The sequence below is a fragment of the Cuculus canorus genome, chromosome 6, assembly GCF_017976375.1.
Source record: "Cuculus canorus isolate bCucCan1 chromosome 6, bCucCan1.pri, whole genome shotgun sequence".
NCBI lineage: Eukaryota > Metazoa > Chordata > Aves > Cuculiformes > Cuculidae > Cuculus > Cuculus canorus.
In genome coordinates this window covers 28577894-28600149 of record NC_071406.1, presented here as the reverse complement: position 1 = coordinate 28600149, position 22256 = coordinate 28577894, and the positions used below count along the sequence as shown (strand labels likewise).

Sequence of the window (22256 nt, the reverse complement as noted above, 5' to 3'; positions counted from 1 at the left end):
TCAGAAAATCAAGCCTTATATAGGGAGAAGACCCAAAATGACGCTCAGTGCTATATTTCAAACACTCCTGTCCAAGATTTTTGGGTCTAAACTTCTGTCAAATATACCAAAAGCCAACTTAAGATGTTACTAGTAGAATAATGCAGACAAGATGAATGCTTTCAAAAAAGAAAAGCACAGTAAGCAGTAGTTAATTGATAATAAAAGAAGGCTGACTGCGAGAATCCTAACTTTTTAATATGCAAGCTATCTTTGATGCCCTGAATACTGAAATATACAAACTGTGAGCTTATAATGTACAGTTTCTATTTTATTTCTATTTATATTTTTAAACATAAAAAATATTACCTCGTTCACTCCTACTCCTCTGGTCACAGAGCAAACCCCTCCGAAGTAACTCAAGCTGCTCCGTTTGTAATGAAATGTCACATTCCTTACAAACCAATAAAGAAAACACAAAACATTGACATTGGGCACCAAGAACTTATTGAAAGATCACACTTCCACACATACTATGACACACGCATTAGTTCTTATCTAACACCAAAAGCAATGACAAGTTTACACACAGAAGACTAACATCAAAAAAGACAACTAGATACAAGCTTTGACAACAGTATTTTTGACTTGTAGATTCACAGTAAGTCCCAACTCACAAACAAATCAAGCAGAAAAACCCAGAGTACCAGATTCCTATGAAAATACAATGATAACGTTTCCTTTAAAATGGTAACAACATATTCCAATTCATATTCTGTCAAGAAGGAACTCTGTCTTGAAACATATCAGTATTGAGAAATTTCTTAATTATACCCTTAATCCAAACCAATTCAAGTTCTAGTTTCATCTCTAAATGACTTCTTGCTCCAAGGAAGCTCAGCTGGAGCAGGCTGCTCAGGGTCATGTTTATTGCCTTTGAAGTATCTCCAAGCATGGACACTTCACAGACTTCCTGGGCAACCTGTTCCAGCATCTGACCACTTTCACAGTGAAAGTTTTTTTTCCCCTTCCTACATATAAATAGAATTGCTGGTATTTCTGTTTGTGTTCGGTATCTTTCACTGTAAAGCACTGAGAAGAGTCGGCAAACTCCTCACCCATATATGCATAAAAGCAATCAAGTAATCAAGAGTGCACGACACCAGTACTTTTCATATCTTACGAAATTAGCATTCTGTTGCAATGCCTGTATTAAGGCAGTACAGCTGTGACAAGAGGCTGGAGGAAATTCTTCATCCCTTATTTTTATCTTCCTTTGCAGAAGATGAATGATAGGAGAATCATATGGACGATATTTGTCACTCTATCTTCATTGTATGTCATGCTGCTGGGAGAAGGCTCAAGGTCTTTACACTACACAGGGTAACACACTCTTCCTCCTCTTTGCTTACAATGCTGTGAAGTAAGAAGCCACTGCTGCTCAAGGTTGATGTTATGCCTAATGTTGCAAGTGGTGCTTCCCCTCAAAATCCATTGTGTCTCAGAAAGCAATTCATTACAACTCTAAAGGAAACGACTCCCATTAACAAATCTTCACTGCAGCTACATGTGTGAATAAATACAGTAACTAGATTGCTCTTGTGGCCACACACAATACTGTCAGCTATGCTTCCTCCTCCTCTTTACTGGGAACGCAATACATTACACAACTGATTAGGAAAACTAAATGTCCTTAAGGGCTCATGAGATTAAAATGTGCGACACTGTCTTCAGTTTGCAAAGTCATTAAAATGTCATTACATGTATATATCAACACGACCATGGCATATACTACAGCCATTAAAAAAAGACCAACATGTTAAAAAATAGATTAAGCCTCCTACGGAAGGCAGATGTTAATTGATGTAGTGACTACCTAGCAAAACAGTAAGCATGAAGCAGCAGATAGACAAACACAGTAGACAGAGAAGTACATAAAAACACAATAGTCTAAACCATGTATAACCGTACATACGAGAGCAGGTGCACAGCATCAGCATGCTGTTTGATGTAGTGCTGTCGATATTTGGAGAAATCATGAAGCATCTGCAGAGGGTCAGGGTGAATATTAATACGATCTCTGTCTGTCCAAGTCTCCACAGCAACAAGAACCACCCTGGTGTTCAGCTGTTCCTTGTATATCTGAGGGCAGAGACAGGACAGGCACAGGAGTAGAACACTGGGTCAAACATGCATAGTTAGCCAGTAAGAGTAAAGCGGAAGGACAAGAGGGATAAAGCAGGAAGGAAACATGGGGAAACAATTAGCTGGTAATGCCTTGGATTTCCTAAAAGTAAATATTCTGATCAACTTCAAATTTATGTTTACAGGACAAAAGAAAATTACTGCTTTTTTTTTTGAGCTGCACCCTTTTCTTTAAAATTCTCGTGTCAAATAATTCACCACCGAGTTTTGCAGAAAACCTGTACAAAACTCAGCAGGGAAGTGTGAAGGGACACTGAGTCTACTCAAACAAGAAGAAAAGAAAGATCTTAAAGACAAAAAAAAACCAAAGCCAATTCTTAAGTAAAGATTAAGTAACTTCTCAGTTCTCCAATATATACAAAATCTAATTCACGTAATGCTTTATTTTCATTTGTAGTATAATCACTTAGTGCTATTCAAGTAATGTGAAAATTAAGAATATTAGATTTTCTATTAATTTTAATGTCACTGTAGCAATAGACAAGGCAATGACAAGCAGGCCCTGATAATTACAAAAGAGCTTTAAAATATCCATTTAAATTTTGTTCTATTCATCACTACTGGAGAATCTGTCCTCTTTTCTCTAAAAACACACCTCTGAAATCTGTATGTACATCAAAAAGAGGAAAATAAAAAATCAAATTTTACCAAAAACCTTGTTGTTTATACGCTTTATGTGAAATTATTCTAAATTTAGTCACAGAAACAAGTATGGTATCTGTGTCTGCCACCCATTTATAATGTACTAATACAGGATTCTGTTTGTTTTTAAGCTGTAAATACAGATTTACAGAGGAGAATTTTTATTCTTACAAGTCTTACGAGGAGCAGCTGAGGGAACTGGGGTTCTTTAGCCTGGAGGCTAAAGAGGAGGCTGAAGAAAGATCTTATTGCTCTCTACAACTACCTGAAAGGAGGTAGCAGAGAGGTGGGTGTTGGTCTCTTCTCCCAAGTGACAGGACAAGAAGGAATGGTGTCAAGCTGCGTCAGCAGAAGTTTAGATTGGGCATTAGGAAAAAATTCTTCATAGAAAGGGTTACTGGGCACTGGCAGAGGCTGCCCAGGGAGGTGATGGAGTCACCTTCTCTGAAGGTGTGTAAAAGGCAGATAGATGAGGTGCTTGGGGCATGACTTAGTAGTACACAGGTATGGTTAGAGTTGCTGATCTCTACAGTCTTTCCAACCTAATGATTCTATGATTCACGCTCTTTTTCTCCCAACAGATCGGTGTATCCATTGCAAACTGTACTCACAGCTTCAACCACTCGTGTTTAAATTTGTTTCAGGAATCTAAACTTGATTAATTCTCATTCTTAAGCAGTGATAGACACTGCAAACTTCTTCAAGTTTGAAATCTTCCCTGCCAAGGGCAAACTCTGGCACTTGCAAGCTTTGGGAAAAATGCCAAGGACAGTTTGGTGGTTTTTTACACATTCATCCCAGCCACTGTTCTGCAGAGGAACTGGAAATGAGTTTCAAAACATAATTTTTAGAGCTTCTCTTTTTTTATCCTGGTTATCTGCTAATGTTAACTTCTTAAATATAGCACTAAATTAACAAAGTCGGTGATACAGTCTTCACAAGAAACACCAATACTTACAGCATCAACAAGGTTTACGACAGACTTTGCAAAATTGTTTGTATATGCATTTGAAGAACGGTGCTTTTTGAACTAAAAGGAGAAGAAAAAGTAGAACACAGTGAAAACTTAAATATTTATTACTAATATTTTATTTTTATGGCAAGAAAGGAAGATTAATATTTTAAGAAAGCGTAAGGGAGACAACTCTAAAAGCTTTCCAGATCACAGCCTGTATCTCATGTTCAAGACTCCCTGGAAGATAAAGGTAGCCATGTCTGCTAGACAGCCTTTCACATCTATAAAAGGAGCATTTAGCCACAAGAGAGATCCTATTTAGAATCAGAGTTCAAATGTTTGAGACAAAATTACAGGTAAACACAAATATTAACATAAACCCCCAAACTGATAGGATGCTGTACCCATTCACATTACCCATTAACATTAACTGATGAGTTGAATTAATTTGCCACATTCCATGATTATAAATATGAGACATGAAGATGAAGCATTTACTACTTGTCTTGAGCAGAGCTCTTTGCAAAGGCACTCCTTCTACTATAGCACCAGACTTTTATGACAAAGTAGCATTAGTTACACTAAAAGTCAAAAAGTAAGAGGGAGTGCATGGTAAAAGTATGTGTTTGAATGTGGAAAGAGGCTGAATATCTTAAGCTCTAACTTCCTTTTTTTTTCCTTCCCTTTCTATAGGCTTAGATGAGCTGTATTACAAATTCTGCTTCCTAATTGTAATTTCATGTCTTTCCTCGTCCTGTCCCACAAGGTGTGTCTGTATCAAGTCAAATTTTCCAAAGATGCTGTTACGGTATCTGAACGTGAATCCATGACTTAACTGTAAGATTATAAACCAAAACTGCATTACACAATATGATTTGCAGGCAGGAAAAAAAAAAAAAATCTTCAAAATTTCTCAGGAAAGGAACACAAAATTGCATAGAACAGACAGGGCAATAAGAGGCCTTGAAACAAGAGGGTCTGACTCTTCTCTCAGCAACTGAGCAGCAATTCTCATCAAGTTAGATAACTGCATTCATAAATCAGATTTACAAAACAGAGAAATTCCTTTTTTCCAGAATTATGCCTGGTGCGAAGGCAAAACTAAAACTGGAAGACGTATATGCTTTTACAATTAAATAACCTGTTTCTCAAGTTGAAAGTCAGAAGAGTGACACACACACTGTGTTATCAGATATAAATCTTCCATCCCTTTGAATTCCAGTTATTTTTGCACAAACAATCTAGTTTTATATAAACGAAATGCCACAGACATAACAAAAAAGTTCACCAAATGATGATGCTCATTCATTTGACTGCAAAAAGAAACTTTTTGCATATGCAGTTATTTACTGTTATGTTCCACACAGCACATCCACAGCAGGTTTTGATACCCAAGGATCCTAAAACATAGATTTGCAGAAACCCACTCTCATGTAACTACTCTCAAAAACCCCCACTTTCAGCTACAGTGCTAGCAGGCACTCAGGATGTACACTGAGTATCCGTATTACAGGACTCTTTGCTCCCTAATACTCCATGATACAAGAACTTGGGGGCAGAGACAGCTTTGTTTTTTTATTTTGAGCCAATCTCAAACTTCCCCAGAAGTCAAAACCATTCTGGGTTTTCATGAAAGCATTTAAATGCCAATATTAATAGTAACATATGACATAATGTGTTTAAACACAGCTCATAAAACAAATTCAGTCACGCAAGGCAGTAAAAAGTGCAACAACCTAGTTAGATATGTTAAGCTGTATCTTTACTGTTACAGGAAAGGACAATTCTGTAAAAATACATAAAACTAACCACTTAGCAACATAATAGGTGAAAGGGCTTAAGATAGTTCTTACAACACAGACCCTAGCAGCAGGAGAAATCTGCCCTCTCCTGGTAAGCAGAAAACTTAAAAGTACATTTACTGAGCTCCTGGATTGGCACGCAGTGTGAATACTTCCTTAAGTATATCCACTTCATTCCTTGAAAAGAATTATTATCCACTTCCAAGTCACTGACAACTCTGAAGCACAAAATCTTGGATGCTTGTGGGCTAAAGTTCTAACAAATGAAGCCTCAGAGGAGACAACAGTTAGTGTCTGTAACAAGTGTGGTGAATAGGATGGTTGTCCTTCAAGCATGTTCATAGTACGACAGGCCAGAGGAAATGGACAGAAATAGAAATATTATCTCTTTATAAGGAATGCCGACCACAGACCGCAGATAAGACAATAAAATGTCTGTAACTTCAGTTACTATACCCTACTCCTGCATAACTGACGTGTGTTTCCTACCAGGTGGCTTTACAAGTGAAAACAGTTGAAGAAATCTCCGTCCTACTCTTTCCACCCATCTGGATTCCCACCCTACTGCTGAATTGACACAGATTAAATATAGGTTATTTTTGCATGGACTGTTTCTATCATTTAGTAAACAGACGAGGGAAGGTTGTATTACCTGTCTATTTGGCACTGGAACAAGTACAAAATATTGTATCCTGTTCTAATATCTGTTATTTCTGGCTCTTTAAAATCATTCTTCAGTGTTGATAGAAGAGCCCACAACAACATAAGGCATTGAAAAAACACGCAGTACAGTGAGAGATGCAAGTAACTGTTACCGAAACGTAAAGTTTATTTTCCTTGCACATAAAATAAGCAGGAATTGTTTCATCAACAGAATTTGATGTTTAAATAAAAAAACAAAACAAAACAAAACAGCCTTGCTCATACAGAAGCAAAGTCATACTAAGAGCTGATGATCCTTATTTGCCTCTTAGTCAATGAGTAGTTGAGAAAGCTAAACAAGACAAGGCACAATTAAACTAAGTGAGAAAATGAGGCATAATCAAGTTGTTTTCAGAGTACTTCGCTGTTGCAACTCATTCTTTGTTACTACAAAACTTTTAAACCTACACTGAGTGGTTTTCCATCACAGGTATCCTGTTGAAATGAAGTCAGACTCAAATTTGTGATGCATGTCAAAAAGTATCTTAAAATAGTCATTCAGGTTTACAAAACTTATTACATCCCATACTCTTCTCCTGATTTTCCATAGGGGTAACGCACAGACACTTTGATAGCTTTACTTTGCATAGTTAGTGAAAGCAGTAACATCTAAATAACAAGTATCAATTGGCTTTATTTTTTCCAGCCATCCATCAAGAGAAAAAGAAAAAAAACACTACGTTTCCCCTGAGCCTTTTTAAAAAAATAAAATCAAATTACAAACACTTTCTGAATTGAACAAATAATTCATCTTGCACATCATTATGAATCCTGTTTTTAAGTGTGGAATAGCCAAGAAGAACATTCAGATAGTTTTGTCTATATGTTTTGCTGCATTAAAATTTAAATTAGTAAAACTAAACTCAAAGAAACAAGTTCTGACCTTTTTGTTTATTACTTTAAGGACAGGATGTAATTTTAAAATGTGTCAGTGGTTTGTGCTGGCCATAAATATTTCCTTGCTCTACTATGTTTGTTATGGGCATATTAAATTAGCCATGTGATACCGAAGTGCTTCAGATGTATTTTGAATATGTAATTGCTGTAGCAAATCTTAGGTAATATTAAGCATTATTAGGTATCTGTGTCTCACAGTACAAATGTTAACAGCTGATGATAAACAAAATATTTAACCCAGAAGTATCTTATGCAGCACAGTGCTGTACATCAATCCACAAATTATAGTCAAAAAGATAACCATTGAATTGATATACCTACCATTTTATGGTCATTGACTATCATGAGTTCCAGATATTTCATTTCTTCAAAGACACCACGAGATACCTGATGGATTAAGGAAATTCTTTGAGAAATCATGAAAATGTAGTGTTTTTCAAAAATAAATGCAGCTGATTTAATAGGATTACCCAAAAATACTATGTAGGGTGTGTAAGTCTGTAAAAACTGGGTCAGAGGTTCAGCTAGGGCAAATAATCATAGCTCCAGTAACTTAGTGAGTTACCACAGACACTGGCTGAGGCTCTGAGTCACATCATTAAAAATATTTAGTCTATTCTTTTTGGTTAAGCACAGAAGCCACCATTCCTTCCCTCCACTCTTATTTTCACAAAGGAGAAAAATATCAAACACTAAAAACTCGTGTACTGTACTTCTCCTCACAAATGTAAAGAGGAAGGAAGTTACTAAAAATGGATCTGCCCTTAAAAAGTATGCTGTGGATTGTGCAACTCAGTGAAGAAATACGGATTAATCTTTAATTCAATTATTCTCCTAACTCTGACACATACGCATGTGCATATCATGAGGACTGTCCTCTTGTGTTTTCTCAATAATCCAGTTCTGGGTGTCCTCATTAGGGTTTTTAATTTAATCATACTACCAAACAAGCCAAATGAAAATAAAGTCAGGTATCTACAAAGTAGTAAGACTTCCTTAAAAATTATATTTATCCTCAAGGAGACTCAAAACCTAAAATTCCCCACCTTCTAAACTCACTTTCACTACTAAACTTCTGTTCAACTCATGTAAAGATTGCTGTCACTTTAGAAAGCTTGTCCAGTTTTCTCCAACTATTCTATTTTTAAAGAATAATCTTCTTGTTTTATCATTTGATAATTGTGTGGTGTAACAAAAATCAAGCTATCAAAAATATTTGTTTTCTAAAGCCTATATTTTCTCAACATTAAAAAAAATCCAAAAATGAGTGGGTTTGTGTTTATAAACGGTCTTAACTCAGGGTCACAGTTCTACTCACTGCTCTCTTTCTTCTCCTTCTCCTCAGCCACTGCAGTTCAGACAGAAACGGCCATTCAGAACTAGATTCAATCTCTGTATAAATTACAATTTAAGAATTTCATGGTATTATTTTCAACTACTTACGTACACTGTCCAAACCAAAAACAGATTAAGATCATCAAAATTAGAAGAACCTTTGATAATGAGAAGTTCATTTTTTAAAACACACAAAATGTAAAATATCTGATATCAAAACTGAAGTAATTTAGAAATCTAAAGTTAGAATTGAAGCATAGAAGGGGAGGTAAAGAGTTTGTAACCTGAGTTTAGAATACGTGTTTTCTTCCTTCTCATGCCCCCAACAACATTATCACTGACTAAATTAAATGATTTGCAGAAGAAAGCTAAATACAGGTCTTCATGGTTGGAAATCTTACTGCTGCTTTTTGACAACTCTAAATTCCATTGCAATAATTGTGAAAAGGTCAGGTTAGTATTTACTTTTCAAGAATTCCAAAATAATCGATAATTTTATAGACTGTTAGCCTAATATTCAAATTTTTCAAGTTATATATACAATTATTTCCAATATTGAAGAACTGATAACATATGCAAAAACATACCAAGGTCCTGCAACTGCTTGGAGGCTTGTGTTCCGTAAGTTCTTTGGATGATATGTGGCCTACTTTTACTTTCCTGATAAGAAAAATACGTGACATTTTCTTCTAATTAATAATTTCAAGTGAAAAGTGAGGCACTTCTGTTAGTATTTACCACTTTATTACTTTTCTATAAAATGCAAGCAACCATAGTACTAATTTGGTATAGTACTAATTTGAAGCAATCTATTTGCAACCCTGAGCAAATCATGGACGCTCTCTGCTTCAACACATTTGCCTACAAAACTGAAATACTGAAATAACACAGATGTGATTAATTAAAAAAAAAAATCTTTTAAATGCCTTAGTGTCAGAGAACACAGGCCCTTTATTCCAATAAATCAAATTAGAGAGTATATATCTAGCTGGAATCTTCCTCCCACAGATGACTACTTATCACAAAAATGTATCTTACTAATTGCAACAAAATGCAGGAAAATAATCAACACACTATCTTTAGGAAGATCATTTCACTCTGTTTTATCTGTGTATTCAATACTTATATAGGAGAAGATTTTTAATGCGTATTTTCTTTGGAAGTCTGACATGCCCCAAATTATCACATTTTGGTATCTTCCCTAGAAGGCAACTATCTTTTCTTCCGTAACACCTCCTCTGCAAAGCCTGACAAAACAAGTAATTCTTTTCAAAGGACAGGATGCTACTGTTTTACAACTTCTATAAGAAACACATAATATACTGAAGGAAAATGTTTCATATTTTTTCTGCAGGGAAAAAAGGAAGAAACGTTTTATATAGCATCTATTAAAGTGAAGATTAATCAAGGTGAACGAACTACATGCTGAAGGCTGTGTCCAAGATATTTATCTAACAAAACAATCAAAAACTCAGACTATGCAAGCTTTATATAGCTGTATTATTTTGATCTTTAGTAGTTCTGAGAAAAATATTCATCTTATCTTTCTTCGCATCATTTAGAATTCCACTTGAATTCTCAGAGTTAGCAGGTTGTATCTCACTTTCGTAACTAGAACTTTTGCCCTACTTCCAGGTTTTACTGAAATATCATACAGAGAGATATCCTGGTTTCTTTTGTCCACCCAAGCAACAAAACAGTTTAGTCAAATTCTCCTCTGCCTACTATACATATATCATTGTATAAATCTCCATGAATTTACTGTATCCATGTTATCAGTTTTCAGCCCTGCAACCTTATGAACAGGTGCTACATCAAAATGCATTACATAGTTTAACACGTGCCATAATGTTGTTCCTGAGGAGACCGAAAAATCTTCTTGGATGTAACATTTTCACACACCTCTACAGTTTCATTTACAGTCCAATTACTGACTGTACGAATGATATTGATTGCTCTGAACATTCATCCAGTTTCTTTCAAAGTGTTGGGAGTCAAAGATCTCGCAGATCTTTCTTCGGACTGTAAATTCAGCTTCACAGTCACTAAAGCATATCTGATCTGCAGCATTACATTATTTGTCACATGCTGCTAAGTACTAGAGTGAGACAAGCTTCAGAGCTGTGATGGAATACATCCTACAGATTGAATGGGATATAAACATTAAGAATTCTCTGTCTCAAAGTTGTAGCATCATTTCACTGAAAATCACTCAAATCTTTGAACCATTCAAGACATAGAAACCCACCTGGTTTTACTACCATCTATGAAACTGAGTCAGTTTTATTAAGAGTTAAATTTTTAGGAGCAGCTTTATTATAATACACATAACACCAAGTACAAAAATAATTATAGTTAGCAAGGCATTTGTGTAAATGCAGTCCTAAATGCTGATTCCACATAGCGATATGTTTGAATAGGTTCAATCCGAAATATTTAAGCTATACAGCAACCACTGACTCAACACATATAAAGTGTAAGATAACCAAATATAATTATCTACTTCATTGAGCTCTTTGCGGAAACATGGTAGGTCCAAGAGCAATCTGATCCAACTATTTAGAGAGGGATGAACAAATCACTTCCGAAGATCCCTTCTGTGAGTTTATAAATCCTTTAGTTCAAGTACTAGAAAAAAACTGATTAACACTTTTTGACAGACTATAACCATTTGCTATGGAAACAGTTTACTCCCAAAATCTAAATGATCAACAATAACTAAGAAATGAAAGACTACAGAAAAGCAAAGAAAAATCTTACACATATCTTGCCTTAAATAAATTGTAATCAAGTGTTTTAAAATACTTTTGGTTATCGCATGCATAAGAGTTTATTCTAATGCTTTTATTTGCTATTTCTTGAGTGCTCTCTTTCCCAAACTAAAATAAAATCAGATAAACTTACTTCAGCGTGGATCAGATCCATCGGTTCTATCAAGTACAAATAAGTACTATCTTCAAACATGCCACTAGAACATGGAGAAACAAAAGTGATATTTAGGATTACATGGCAACTAATCTGATTCCAAGATACAATTTTTGACAAAACAAAACCAAACCTAGGGCTGAAAAATTGATCAATATTAAAATAAATTCCATATATGCTCATTACTACTGCATATGGCTAAAGCTAAGATTTTTTTTAAGAGATTAGGTGTATTCTAATAAACTAACACTGGATGTAATGGCAGTGTAATGATAAAGCACCAAAAAGTGTAAAGATTTGACCTTGGAAAGAGAAAGTCCTAAGACACACATTAGCATGCAGAATATAATCAAAAGCTAAGGTGCACTTAAGAGTAACTGATCCTAGCAAGAACTAATTTCTTCTATTTTTCCCTGGCATAATCTACCAAAAAAGATGCATTTTTCTATTGACTGATAAAATCATACATGAATACTGAGCATGCAAACTGCTAATATACAACTCTTGTTTATCCTTACCATAAGTCACCTGGTGAAATATTTATTTGCACTTATCATATTCAAAAGTGTCATGAGACAGCATCAAGACTTTAATCCCAGTGAAACAAAAAAGAAAAATACTAGTAGTTTGGAATAGCTGGAAATGGCATTTCAAAACATCAAAAATCTGTGGGCCTGGAGAATTTCAGACCCTCACACATGAAGTTAATAGACTTATTTGAAAAATGAGAATGGGCACTTACTGAAGTCCATTACAAGTCGAAAGAGCAACTTTGGAATCCTTGACACCTCTGATATTTCCATGGTAGTAACAATGCTCTCCACCCTAATAATGTTTAAAAAACAAACAGTCTCATATATACGCAAAATTCCTGATTTATTGCCTGTTGCCTAAAGCCAAAGCAAAAAAAGATCTCACACCTTGCATTAGTAATATTTCAGAGAAAGCAGTGATTGCTAAGGTAAATACCACTGACAAGCCTTAATTGTTTATAAGAGAAACACTGTGCCCAGTAAAGACTAAGTTAGATCAGTCTTCAAGCCATATCATGGGTTATTCTTCTGCTGAAGTCACAATATTTTTGATCTTTGAGTGCATTTCTTTGCCGTAAATTGCATCTGTAAAATCTGTAATGCAGGTTACATGAGCACTAAACTATGGCTTGATGTAATTTTAACAGACCTGGAAGACAAGTGATACACTGTTCATTAATCACCTGACATGTAATTGACTTAGATCTGGATTCTACCAATTTTGTCTCACTAAAAGTTGATCAATTAAAATGTTACATCCTTAAACTGTAGGTACCAATATCACTAATGATGAATGAGCTAGAAAGCGAATCCAGCTTAGCAACACTGAAGTGTACAGTTGGATTTACTACATACATCAAAAGGATACTAAAAGTCAACTCTTGATTTTAACTGCATAGAATTCCACAGGGATGCAACCTCAAATTATTCAAAACATGGTAGGATTTTTGTGTTTCTCTAAACAAGTCAGAATTCATGTTTTAGACACGGTCCTGCCTTTTATTTAAAAGATAATATTTAAATTACCTGCAAGTGTATTTAAATGCTAGATGCTTTAAAAAAAAAATAGGCAAACTACATCTGAAGCTGCAATCCAAAACCTCAGTTCTCAAAGGCCATAATCATATGAGGTAAGCATGACCCTCCTGAATGCTGCAGTGCAAGATTTGAACAGTCAGCTACTGCAGGGATTACGCTGAATAGAATTAATGCCAAATGTGCTAGCAAAGGGGGATGCAATGAAACTCTCAGTATAGTCTTCCATCTGTGTCCAAAAGAAGGTAACTCGCAATACATGTGTGTAGGGGGGGTGAACAGGACAAAGCAGGAAACCAAAATATCACAGACAAGAACTGGTACATTAAACCTTACAGTCCTGATGCAGAAAGGCCTTGCTCAGATGCCAGCTGAACTCATGTGAATGCTATACACTTTCCTCTGAACTGAAAAAACAGGTTCCAAGGACCTGCCTGGCTTTCCTCATAGAATGAGCTGAGCTGAGCTCTCCTCTCCTGAAGCAACTAGCTCCTGTCCAAGTTCTCCTTACCATGGGCAAAGAACTTCATGTATGCTCAGAACACACTTAAGACAGAGTCACTAGACAGACCCTCATAAAACAGAGTTGCAGTGTCTTTCTTTTCAAACCATTACATGCCAATGCTCCTCTCTGGCTAACAACTATAGCCCTCATCCCAGGTGTCCCTACTGCTGAACAATTTCCCAGGTGACCCTAGGAGACTCAACTGGTATATCCCCACCTTCTAAAGGTGCTCTGTCTCCAAAGCCATTGGCTAATTTGTGTCAGAGTATCCTATGTGAATAAAGCTAAAGCAGAAAGCACAAAGATTTATCAAGTCAGAAAGAAGGAGCATGATTCTGCACACCATAGGATAGAAAGCTTCTAGGAAGTGATCTTAACAGCAGACTATTACAACTAAAAAATTCAGATGATAAATCCAGAACTATTTTTTTTTTGTCAAAGCATCACCTACTCAAATATAAAAATTAATAGCATTAAAGTAATTTCATGGAGGTCTTTTTAACTCTCCATTTTTTTTTTACTTTCTGTAGTTTCATAATTTGCCATTTTTCTCTATATGCTCTAGTTTTCTTCTATGTAGGAATTTGTGTGATTTAATTTCTTCATGTAATGAAAGCAGAGTTCTACTGCACCGTCAAGAGGTTTGTATTATTTGATTGTAAATAGCTAAATAGGCATAAAACCCTGAAGTGTTTAGAATATTTTTAGGATTACATATTATAGGCAGCCACATGACAAATTATTAAATCCTTTTTATCTATTCTGGTACAGAAATTATTTTATTATTTCTGTCCTTATAGCTGGACAGCAGAATTACTAATCCCTAGAATTCTACAAATTGCTGAGGAATAAATTAATTAGACTCTTAGAGGCTTACAGAACTACTTACTGTGACTAAAGGTAAAATAAACTGGCTTAACAGGAACGGTTCAAGTGGGTAAACAAGAAGTGTATATTTATTTTCTATCAACAGAAACAAACCATCAAGAGCAACATTAACAAACTGTTCAAGCTGTAGATGTTTAGAAAGAAACCAAGAAACATTACTTTGTCTAAAGCATGACTTGGACTTTTCCAAAGAAAAAGGACTAATGAATTTAGAAGCTGTTAAATACCAGAAATTCTGCTGCTACCTGGCAGTGAAGCTAAAATGAGGAAACCAGAACGATACTAACTTACCTTATTTAAGCAGTTGGTCTTTAATGCCTATCCACAATAACCCCAGTGAAACTAAAGATAAAATGTATTCCCAAAAAGTTTTATTAAAAACCCGTAAGCGCGGTTGTCTCTCTGACACATTGCTTGAAAAACGTACCATGTATCATCAAAACATTCAGAACCCTGGTGTCATTTGTAATCTGCTTTCCAACAAGCATATTGGACCTATTCCTTCTGCAATTATTATAACTCAAATAAGTACCAAAAATGTAAATGCTCTTTGTTTAAGTACACACAGCATTATTTCCACTTGGCATCTTCTTTAATGACTCTGAATTAAACTCCTAACAGACTATTGTGCATAACTAAATCTAAGTACTGCACAGCAAGCAATCACTACATATTTACCTTTCCATCAGTGAGAATGCATAAACCATGCTTTTTAACAACTAAATTAATGCTGTCCTACTTACAGTGGAACAATGGGAATAACAAAGAGTCAATAAATATGGTTACAATGCCTGGTCCTCCATGTATACAGTAATTTTATTTATTTATTATTGCCTTTCTCAAACAAGTAGCTTTTAAAGAATTTTTTTAAGATACAAGTCATCTGAGTAAAAATTTGTTATTTGTTCTTCAGCGTTTCCACTCCTGTAACAAACTACTGCTTTCCAGAAAATACAATTCTTTTCTTTAAGACCTCAGTTCTTTACATCTTTATCAGGAAACAATACAATCTTTTACTTACTTAGGTCTACAAAGGATTGTAAGATACTGCAGAAGACCAGGATACAGTCCTTATTTGATCTCCTACACAAACTGTGTATGTATTTTCTGAACTTATAATGAAACCTTTCACAGATTAATGTGGCCTCAGGAGCTCTATTATTGTTTTTAAATAAATCAATGCAGAATATATCCACTAGGAAGTTTGGATCAAGTTACTGCAGCATGCAAAGGTAGTCCATTTGCTGAGTCTAAAGTTCTAACATAATTTTCCAGTCAGATTCATGATTCAGCAACCGCAGTGCTCAATGCTAGTGCTGCAGCTGACAATTGCATGAGCTTGTTTAAGTGCCAGAGGGAACTGTTTTCTTGCATTATTTAGCATTTTTGCCCATTCTGCAGAGTACTGAGTTTTAATGAAACAACAACTTTAGTATGCTACATGAAACTATTTTTCTTCTTCAGTGGAAGAAAACAAAACAGTATATTGCAAAAATTACATTCCACTGTAACTGTTTTAATTTTGCCCTAGTCTGTGATACATTGCTTTATTTGAGATTCTCTATAACAAGGGCAAAATAATAAACTACACATGGACACCTGGTAAAAACAACAGTCCCAACTTTCTGAAAGCATAAATGCAACTTGATGCTTAATCTCCTTCACTCTAAATAGAGATATATTTCACATGTAATAAGTTCAAAACAAACAAGTCTACAAAAGAATTCCTACCAAATATAAGGTAATTGTCAGAAAATGTAGTTTATAACCTTCCTAGGAATCTACCAGTCCTCATTTTGTTCCTACAACAAACAAAAAGACTGATCTGGTTCCCTCCTTACACAGGGCTGAACTGTCTTTCACAACTTTAATCTCTTTGTCCTTGGATCAATAGCCTACAGCACAGAATTCAATTTGGGAGCTAGTTTGGCAAATTAATTGGATGCCAAGCAATATGCGGGTTTTGTAATAACTGAAACCTTAACCTCTGGAGTTCTCTTTCGTTTTCTGTTTCACAACTGTATAATTCTTGCAAAGAAAAGTCGCTGTAAGTCTTTTCGATTAGTTTGGATGTCTTATATTACCATTATCCCTTCCCCTTGCACTTTGTGCTAAGGGTAAGTAAATAATTAACGAAGACTATACTGTCAGTGACTTCAACCCCCCCACATCCTACGTTTTAGAAGACGTTAATTGTTTTGGCAGCATCTGCATCACCTTCACTACCACCACTTACCACCGCCTACCCCTCACCTGACACACCTTTCCTTTCTCATGCAATCCTTCTTGTATTGTTGAGGTATCCGTACAAGATGAGATCACAGTTACATTGTATGTGTGGAAAAAGGTTCCTGGTGCTTTCAAGTCTTGGAAAACTTATTTTCTTTTTTTAACACTGTCCCCCCAGGAAGACATGCTGATATATTTTAAGAGCACAATACCTTAGAATACTTTGGTTTTCCATCTTCATAGTGAATCTCCACATAATTCGAAGATAACAAGTCACTGTCAAAGAAAAGAAAAATCAAGATAAGAAAAATCTGAACATACTTTCTATGGACGTGGGTTTGGTGCTTTTTTTCCTTAGAATGTTCAAACCGTTTTTGCTTTTCCTTGTAAATTAGTTTAAAAAAAAATCAAGTAGCTTGCATCCAGCAAATAGTTTGCTGGTGCACTAAAGTCAAGAGTGTGTTACAGAAGGGGGAATTTCATTCTGCAATCTAAATGCCTGTGCCTGTACTTTAGCTTCACAATTAGATTATCAGCCTTTCAAACATTCAAAAAAATACCAAAAAACCCACAGCTTTAAAATTTTGTTTGCTGCCAATTACTGGTACAGACAAAATGCATGTTTAGTTCATTACTGCCTTAAAATAGGTTTTATATTTTACCTAAAAATTAAAGAGAGTATACATGTAAAGCTGAACAAACACATACGCAATTGTTCTGAAGACAAGTGTATACTTCACCTGTACCTCACTATCACAAGTACTAAAAAACTGTAATGTTCTTGAAAAAAAAACGCAACAAAAAACACTCCCCATATTACCCCTTTTCTTCCTTTCACTTTTTCTTCTCAGATTCTTTTCTCACTCATTTTTTTTCCTAACTCTGGCAAGACATGTTCCTGAAGCATAAAAATTCCCTATATTTTATAACTTACAGTTCAAAATTTTTTTTTAATATAAGATTAGGTAGCCTGTACATATCATCCTGACGTAACTTCAATGCTCCTTTCACCTACCACCTCATTGCCCAGAGAGAGCAAAGCAATTAAATATGTTAACTGGTCCATTATATATGCAGGATAAGCATTTTACTTGATGCGATCCAGAATTCTCAGCACTTTTTAAGCCTCTAAGAGCCTGTACCCTTCCAAATTAAAAAAAAAAAAAAATCCTTAAATGGTCTGATAGTGGTACATATATCAAAACAAAAATAAGATATTGTTGGTAAGAATAAAAATTATCATCATTATGCCAGCCCAGTCTGACAAAACAGCTCTGATGGGAATTCATTTCTAACAACAATTTATGATAATGGGGTATCTCAAGCACAGATTAGGCTATTAGCAATCTTGATAACACTAACTCCAGGACTACTGGCTCATAAAATCAATTCTTCATGCTGCATATATCAGGTACCACACTAATCAGAGAAGATCCTGCAGAAGTCAGTTACCAGCAGTTCTTTTAAAAGTCTTTTTTCATGGCACTGAGAGACCACATTATGTGCACTCTGTGCCTGCAAAATCAACACTAATAGCCATGAATAATTACTGAAGCCTTATCATTTGTCTTAACCTTTACTTTGATAAAAATATATTTACTAATATTGCTAAGCGTAGATTTAAAAATAAATTCAGTTGCATAAAATCATTTTAACTTTCTCTACTTGTATCATAGTAAGCTATACATTTTCTGCAAGAGAATACAAATGTTTTACAAATACTGTGAGTGCTTGACTACAATGCAAACATTCACTTCTTTAACATAGCAAGGTTTGACGCTCCTGAAGAGGATTACATATACAAAACAATTAAACTTCAGAGTGTTGACAGTGTCTTTTTCTTCTTTGCAATTTTCATACTTGCTATGAAGCATAAGGACTGCTGTCCTCAGTCCTTAATGAGATGGTACAAACAAGGCTAGAGGCAACCAGCTTAAGTAGGAAAGTGGAAAATTCTGATTAGATAGAAGTTCAAAAAAACTCACTGAGGAAGGTTAAACACTGGAACTAAGCTCAACTTGAAAGAGCCTTGATCAGATTCGTATTTTTACAGACTGCTTGTATTCACAGAGACCATTTGGTTTCCTCAAACCAACTGCAGGATCAGCATTTATTTACCCATTTCCAAGTCAAGCTCACACTTTCACACCTCCTTTTTTGCCCTCCTCTAGTAACCTTACACGACTGATCTCAGAACTGCTTTCAGTGCTATCCGGTGCTCTTAGCATAGACTTGCAGTAGGTGACATACCACTGTGTCTACTGACTCCCAACTAACCATAGTTTAATCACAGCATTTGTCTCAGATTTATCCCATTTCACATGACATGAAGTGCTCAAAATTTCTTTAGTCTTCCTTTTGCAGAATCTTTCCAGAGTTCAGTGCTTTTCTTGGATTTTGGCTAAACATCTGTGGCAACCTACTTGATTCCTTCATCTGCCAATCTTTTCCATTCTTTAGCTTCTCATTACATCCAGCTGCAAATGGATTCCTGATTCAGGTAATAAATCATGTCCCACATGACAGGGTATCTAACATGACATGTTTATGATTGAATACTCCTGTATTTACAAGTTACAAGCATAAAGCAAGGATGCAGCAGACAGTAGCTTTTCCAATAGATCTTACATTTACACAACCTCTAGGATCAGATGGGCCAATCACCAAAATACTACCACCATGCCTACTAAACCATGTCCCGAAGCACCAGATCTACACATTTAACACTTCCCAGGATGGCAACTCCACCACTTCCCTCGGCAGCCTCTTCCAGTGCTTCACCACTCTTCCAGTAAGGAAATTTTGCCTAATACCCAATCTAAACCTCCCCTAGCACAACTTGAGGCCATTTCCTCTCACCACATTCCTTCCAGAGAAAACAGGGGTCTGCTATTCCTGATACACTTCCTAAATGCCATGTCTACTTTATGAACCATCCTTTTGCCAAATGTAACATAGTATCTACCATTTAAAAGTCGAAGTAGAAAATCTATTACAAGATTACTGTCTTTCACAAACAGGTTCTTATGCTACGCTGTAACAGGGCATTCAATGCTAGTTTCTGATTACTACCATGTTCTTAAGCTTGTCACACATAACCACCCATGTACTGCAATGAGCATTTTTCTCTTAACATCTCCCATAAGGTGGCAAAAATTTTGAACTTTCCATAAAAAAATCAGTCAGCTTCTCCTTAAATTGTACGCCTCTACCTTGGTAAGTACCTGATTTTTGCCAGGTACCTTGTATCACTTATTTCTATTCCAAGTATCTCTCCACACTAGGAAAGATCTGAAACAACACCTTATTTCCAATCATCCAGAACCCCCCTCAATGTACACCACTAATCTGAGACAAACATGATTTTATTCAGGGGAAGAGGGGGAATGGGAGGGGCACAGTATGCTTGCAAGCATTTTCCAGCACAGCTCTGCTAGTACTCACAACCAGTTGCTTCTATAGTAAACCTAACCTCAGTCCTGTCCCTTACATTCATATAAAAATCACTATAAACACATCCATAACTGTGCTGTATTGAAAGGAGACATTTCGAAGCGTAGTCTAGATCGAAAAATTCAGCAAAAATGTCCCACTGCTGCTGCAAAGAAAAAACATAATTTGGGTATGGGAATTTGTTCTACATTTTGCTAAAGCTCCAGGAATAACAACAGCTGTAAAAATAAGCATCAAACAGTTACTGCAAATTTTCCCTGCCAAAGTTTGTACCTGTTATTAATGCTGACAAATCTGACAAAAGAAAGGAGAAATTATTTAAGGAGGAAAAAAAAAAAAAAGAACACTTAACCAAAATAACTTTCATCCAGTTTTTAGAATGTGAAAGACATATACACAGAAGAACAGAAGAGCTCTATAATTTCACCAGTAGAAGTGATGGGCTCCTTTATGCACACTGCATGAACAAGAAAGTCCTGGAACACACTGATTAAGAGCTGATGTAGAAGTGCCTGAGTAATGAGATACAGAAATCATGTGTAAAGTGGGAATCTCCTTATTACACAATAAGTCTTAATTGATTATCAATTACAGAATGCCTAAATTCACCTCTGAAAGGCATCCTGGAATTTCAGAAAATAGATTTGTGCCTCATCTACACTGGACTGTGCTTTGTCACCTCTTGGTTGATTCATTTACATTTTGATTTATCAGAAATCCATCCAGTACATCAAACCCGTTTTTCAATATTACAAGCACCAGAAACAGTGTGAGCTTTAATTGAAACAACTGTCTAAGTCATGACCACATCAGACAAAAGCATATTTAGGCTACTGACACATTAGCACAATACCTTACAACAAACACATCAAAAGGAAAAAAAATAAAAAAAAACAATCTTAGTCTGCTGCATCCTTTTCCATAATTCCTGCCACCCTGCCTTGTTTGTCTTAGGTAATTGGGGCTTCTTTTGGTGATGCTATCCTGCATCACCAGCTCTTCTGAGTTACACCAAGAGATGCAAAATAAGCAGCAAAGGGATATGCCATTCCCAGTAGCTTCTGCTTTTGAAGACAAAGGCCAGCTGTTCAAGCAAGCAGCAGAGGCTTGCTGAAGCACGCACATCAACTTCCCTGGCACACGTTGCACTGCTGCCATTTTCATTAGCAGAAGCCCTGCAGTCTGAAAAGTGGTTTACCTCAGCTGGCAGCTAACTATTCTGATTAAAATAATTTTATTTGGGTATGGAGAAGCTACAAAATAACTAAAAGATGTCTCACACACAAGTAACCAAGTTAGCTTCCAGAAACCTTGAATGCAGCCTGAAGAAAATCAGACTACAGCTGAATTACCTTTCTTGCATACTTCCTAAATTATTATGAGCCACAAACTTCCTCATCCTGCCACACAGAATTTTATAGCAGGCATATTGCCCTAGGTGTGTATTTGCCTGGCCCTGAGCTTGTTGACCCTAACAATCCAGCAAACAAATGGCTGTGGTCACATCTCGGCTGACAGGCATTCAAATCCTGTTCAGAAGGGTAAGATGCACAATCAAATGCAGGATCAACAGTGCAAAGAACAAAGTCTTTTCACTCCACAAGCATGTGGTCTGACAAGAAGACTAAGATTCACAACATCGATGTCTGCATTTTAAAAGGGAAATAGCATGTCCTCTCATTTTGGGGGTGGTGGTGTGTGTTTTGTTGGTTTTATTTTTTTTTTTACAAATTGTTTAAGACGCCTCTTCCCAGAAGGCTCCCAGACCCCATGCAGGATCATACTTCCCAAGCACCCTTACATTAGCACAAAAATACCAAAAAAAAACCTCAGTGGAATTTCAAACAAATTAGCCTATACAGTTTCATACAGTCCCGTTGAAATAAACTCTGCTGTCAATGATTTTATTGATAGCTATTTTATGGAGCACAACTCTACTCACACATTGCACAGCAGGCATAGGGCCATTACTTCAATACCACAGGGGAATCCAAAACTTGAGCACTTGGAAGTCAGGGACTGCAAACATTAATTTTTGTGGCTACAGTTATAAATTCTCCTCTATAAAACATACAGAAACAGACACACCTGCACACTCTTTATTTTATAAATATTTGCTGAAGGGAAGGGGATGATACAAAGAAAAAATATGAAGAGGACTGATCCGTAAG

General features: G+C 35.9%; 2 protein-coding genes across 18 annotated transcripts in view; one reads left to right on the top strand and one right to left on the bottom strand.

The window, feature by feature from the left end:
- Nucleotides 1-6145, top strand: part of DYTN (dystrotelin) — an 86246-nt gene extending 80101 nt beyond the window's left edge. The window contains exon 14 of the mRNA XM_054069389.1: nt 6076-6145. The gene's annotated coding sequence lies outside the window, so the exon portion shown is untranslated. The remainder of the gene's footprint in view (nt 1-6075) is intronic.
- ADAM23 (ADAM metallopeptidase domain 23) overlaps nt 1-22256 on the bottom strand; it is a 74884-nt gene that overhangs the window by 33653 nt on the left and 18975 nt on the right. For all 17 annotated transcript variants that reach the window (XR_008450307.1, XR_008450308.1, XM_054069371.1 and 14 more), the window contains exons 4-12: nt 16845-16908; nt 12185-12267; nt 11422-11485; nt 9105-9177; nt 8501-8574; nt 7504-7569; nt 3785-3856; nt 1955-2121; nt 349-433 (exon numbers count right to left, since the gene is read on the bottom strand). Coding sequence is in view for 15 of the 17 variants with exons in the window: in XM_054069371.1 (XP_053925346.1) it covers nt 349-433; nt 1955-2121; nt 3785-3856; nt 7504-7569; nt 8501-8574; nt 9105-9177; nt 11422-11485; nt 12185-12267; nt 16845-16908 (748 nt within the window). In the remaining 2 variants the exon portion in view is untranslated. The remainder of the gene's footprint in view (nt 1-348; nt 434-1954; nt 2122-3784; nt 3857-7503; nt 7570-8500; nt 8575-9104; nt 9178-11421; nt 11486-12184; nt 12268-16844; nt 16909-22256) is intronic.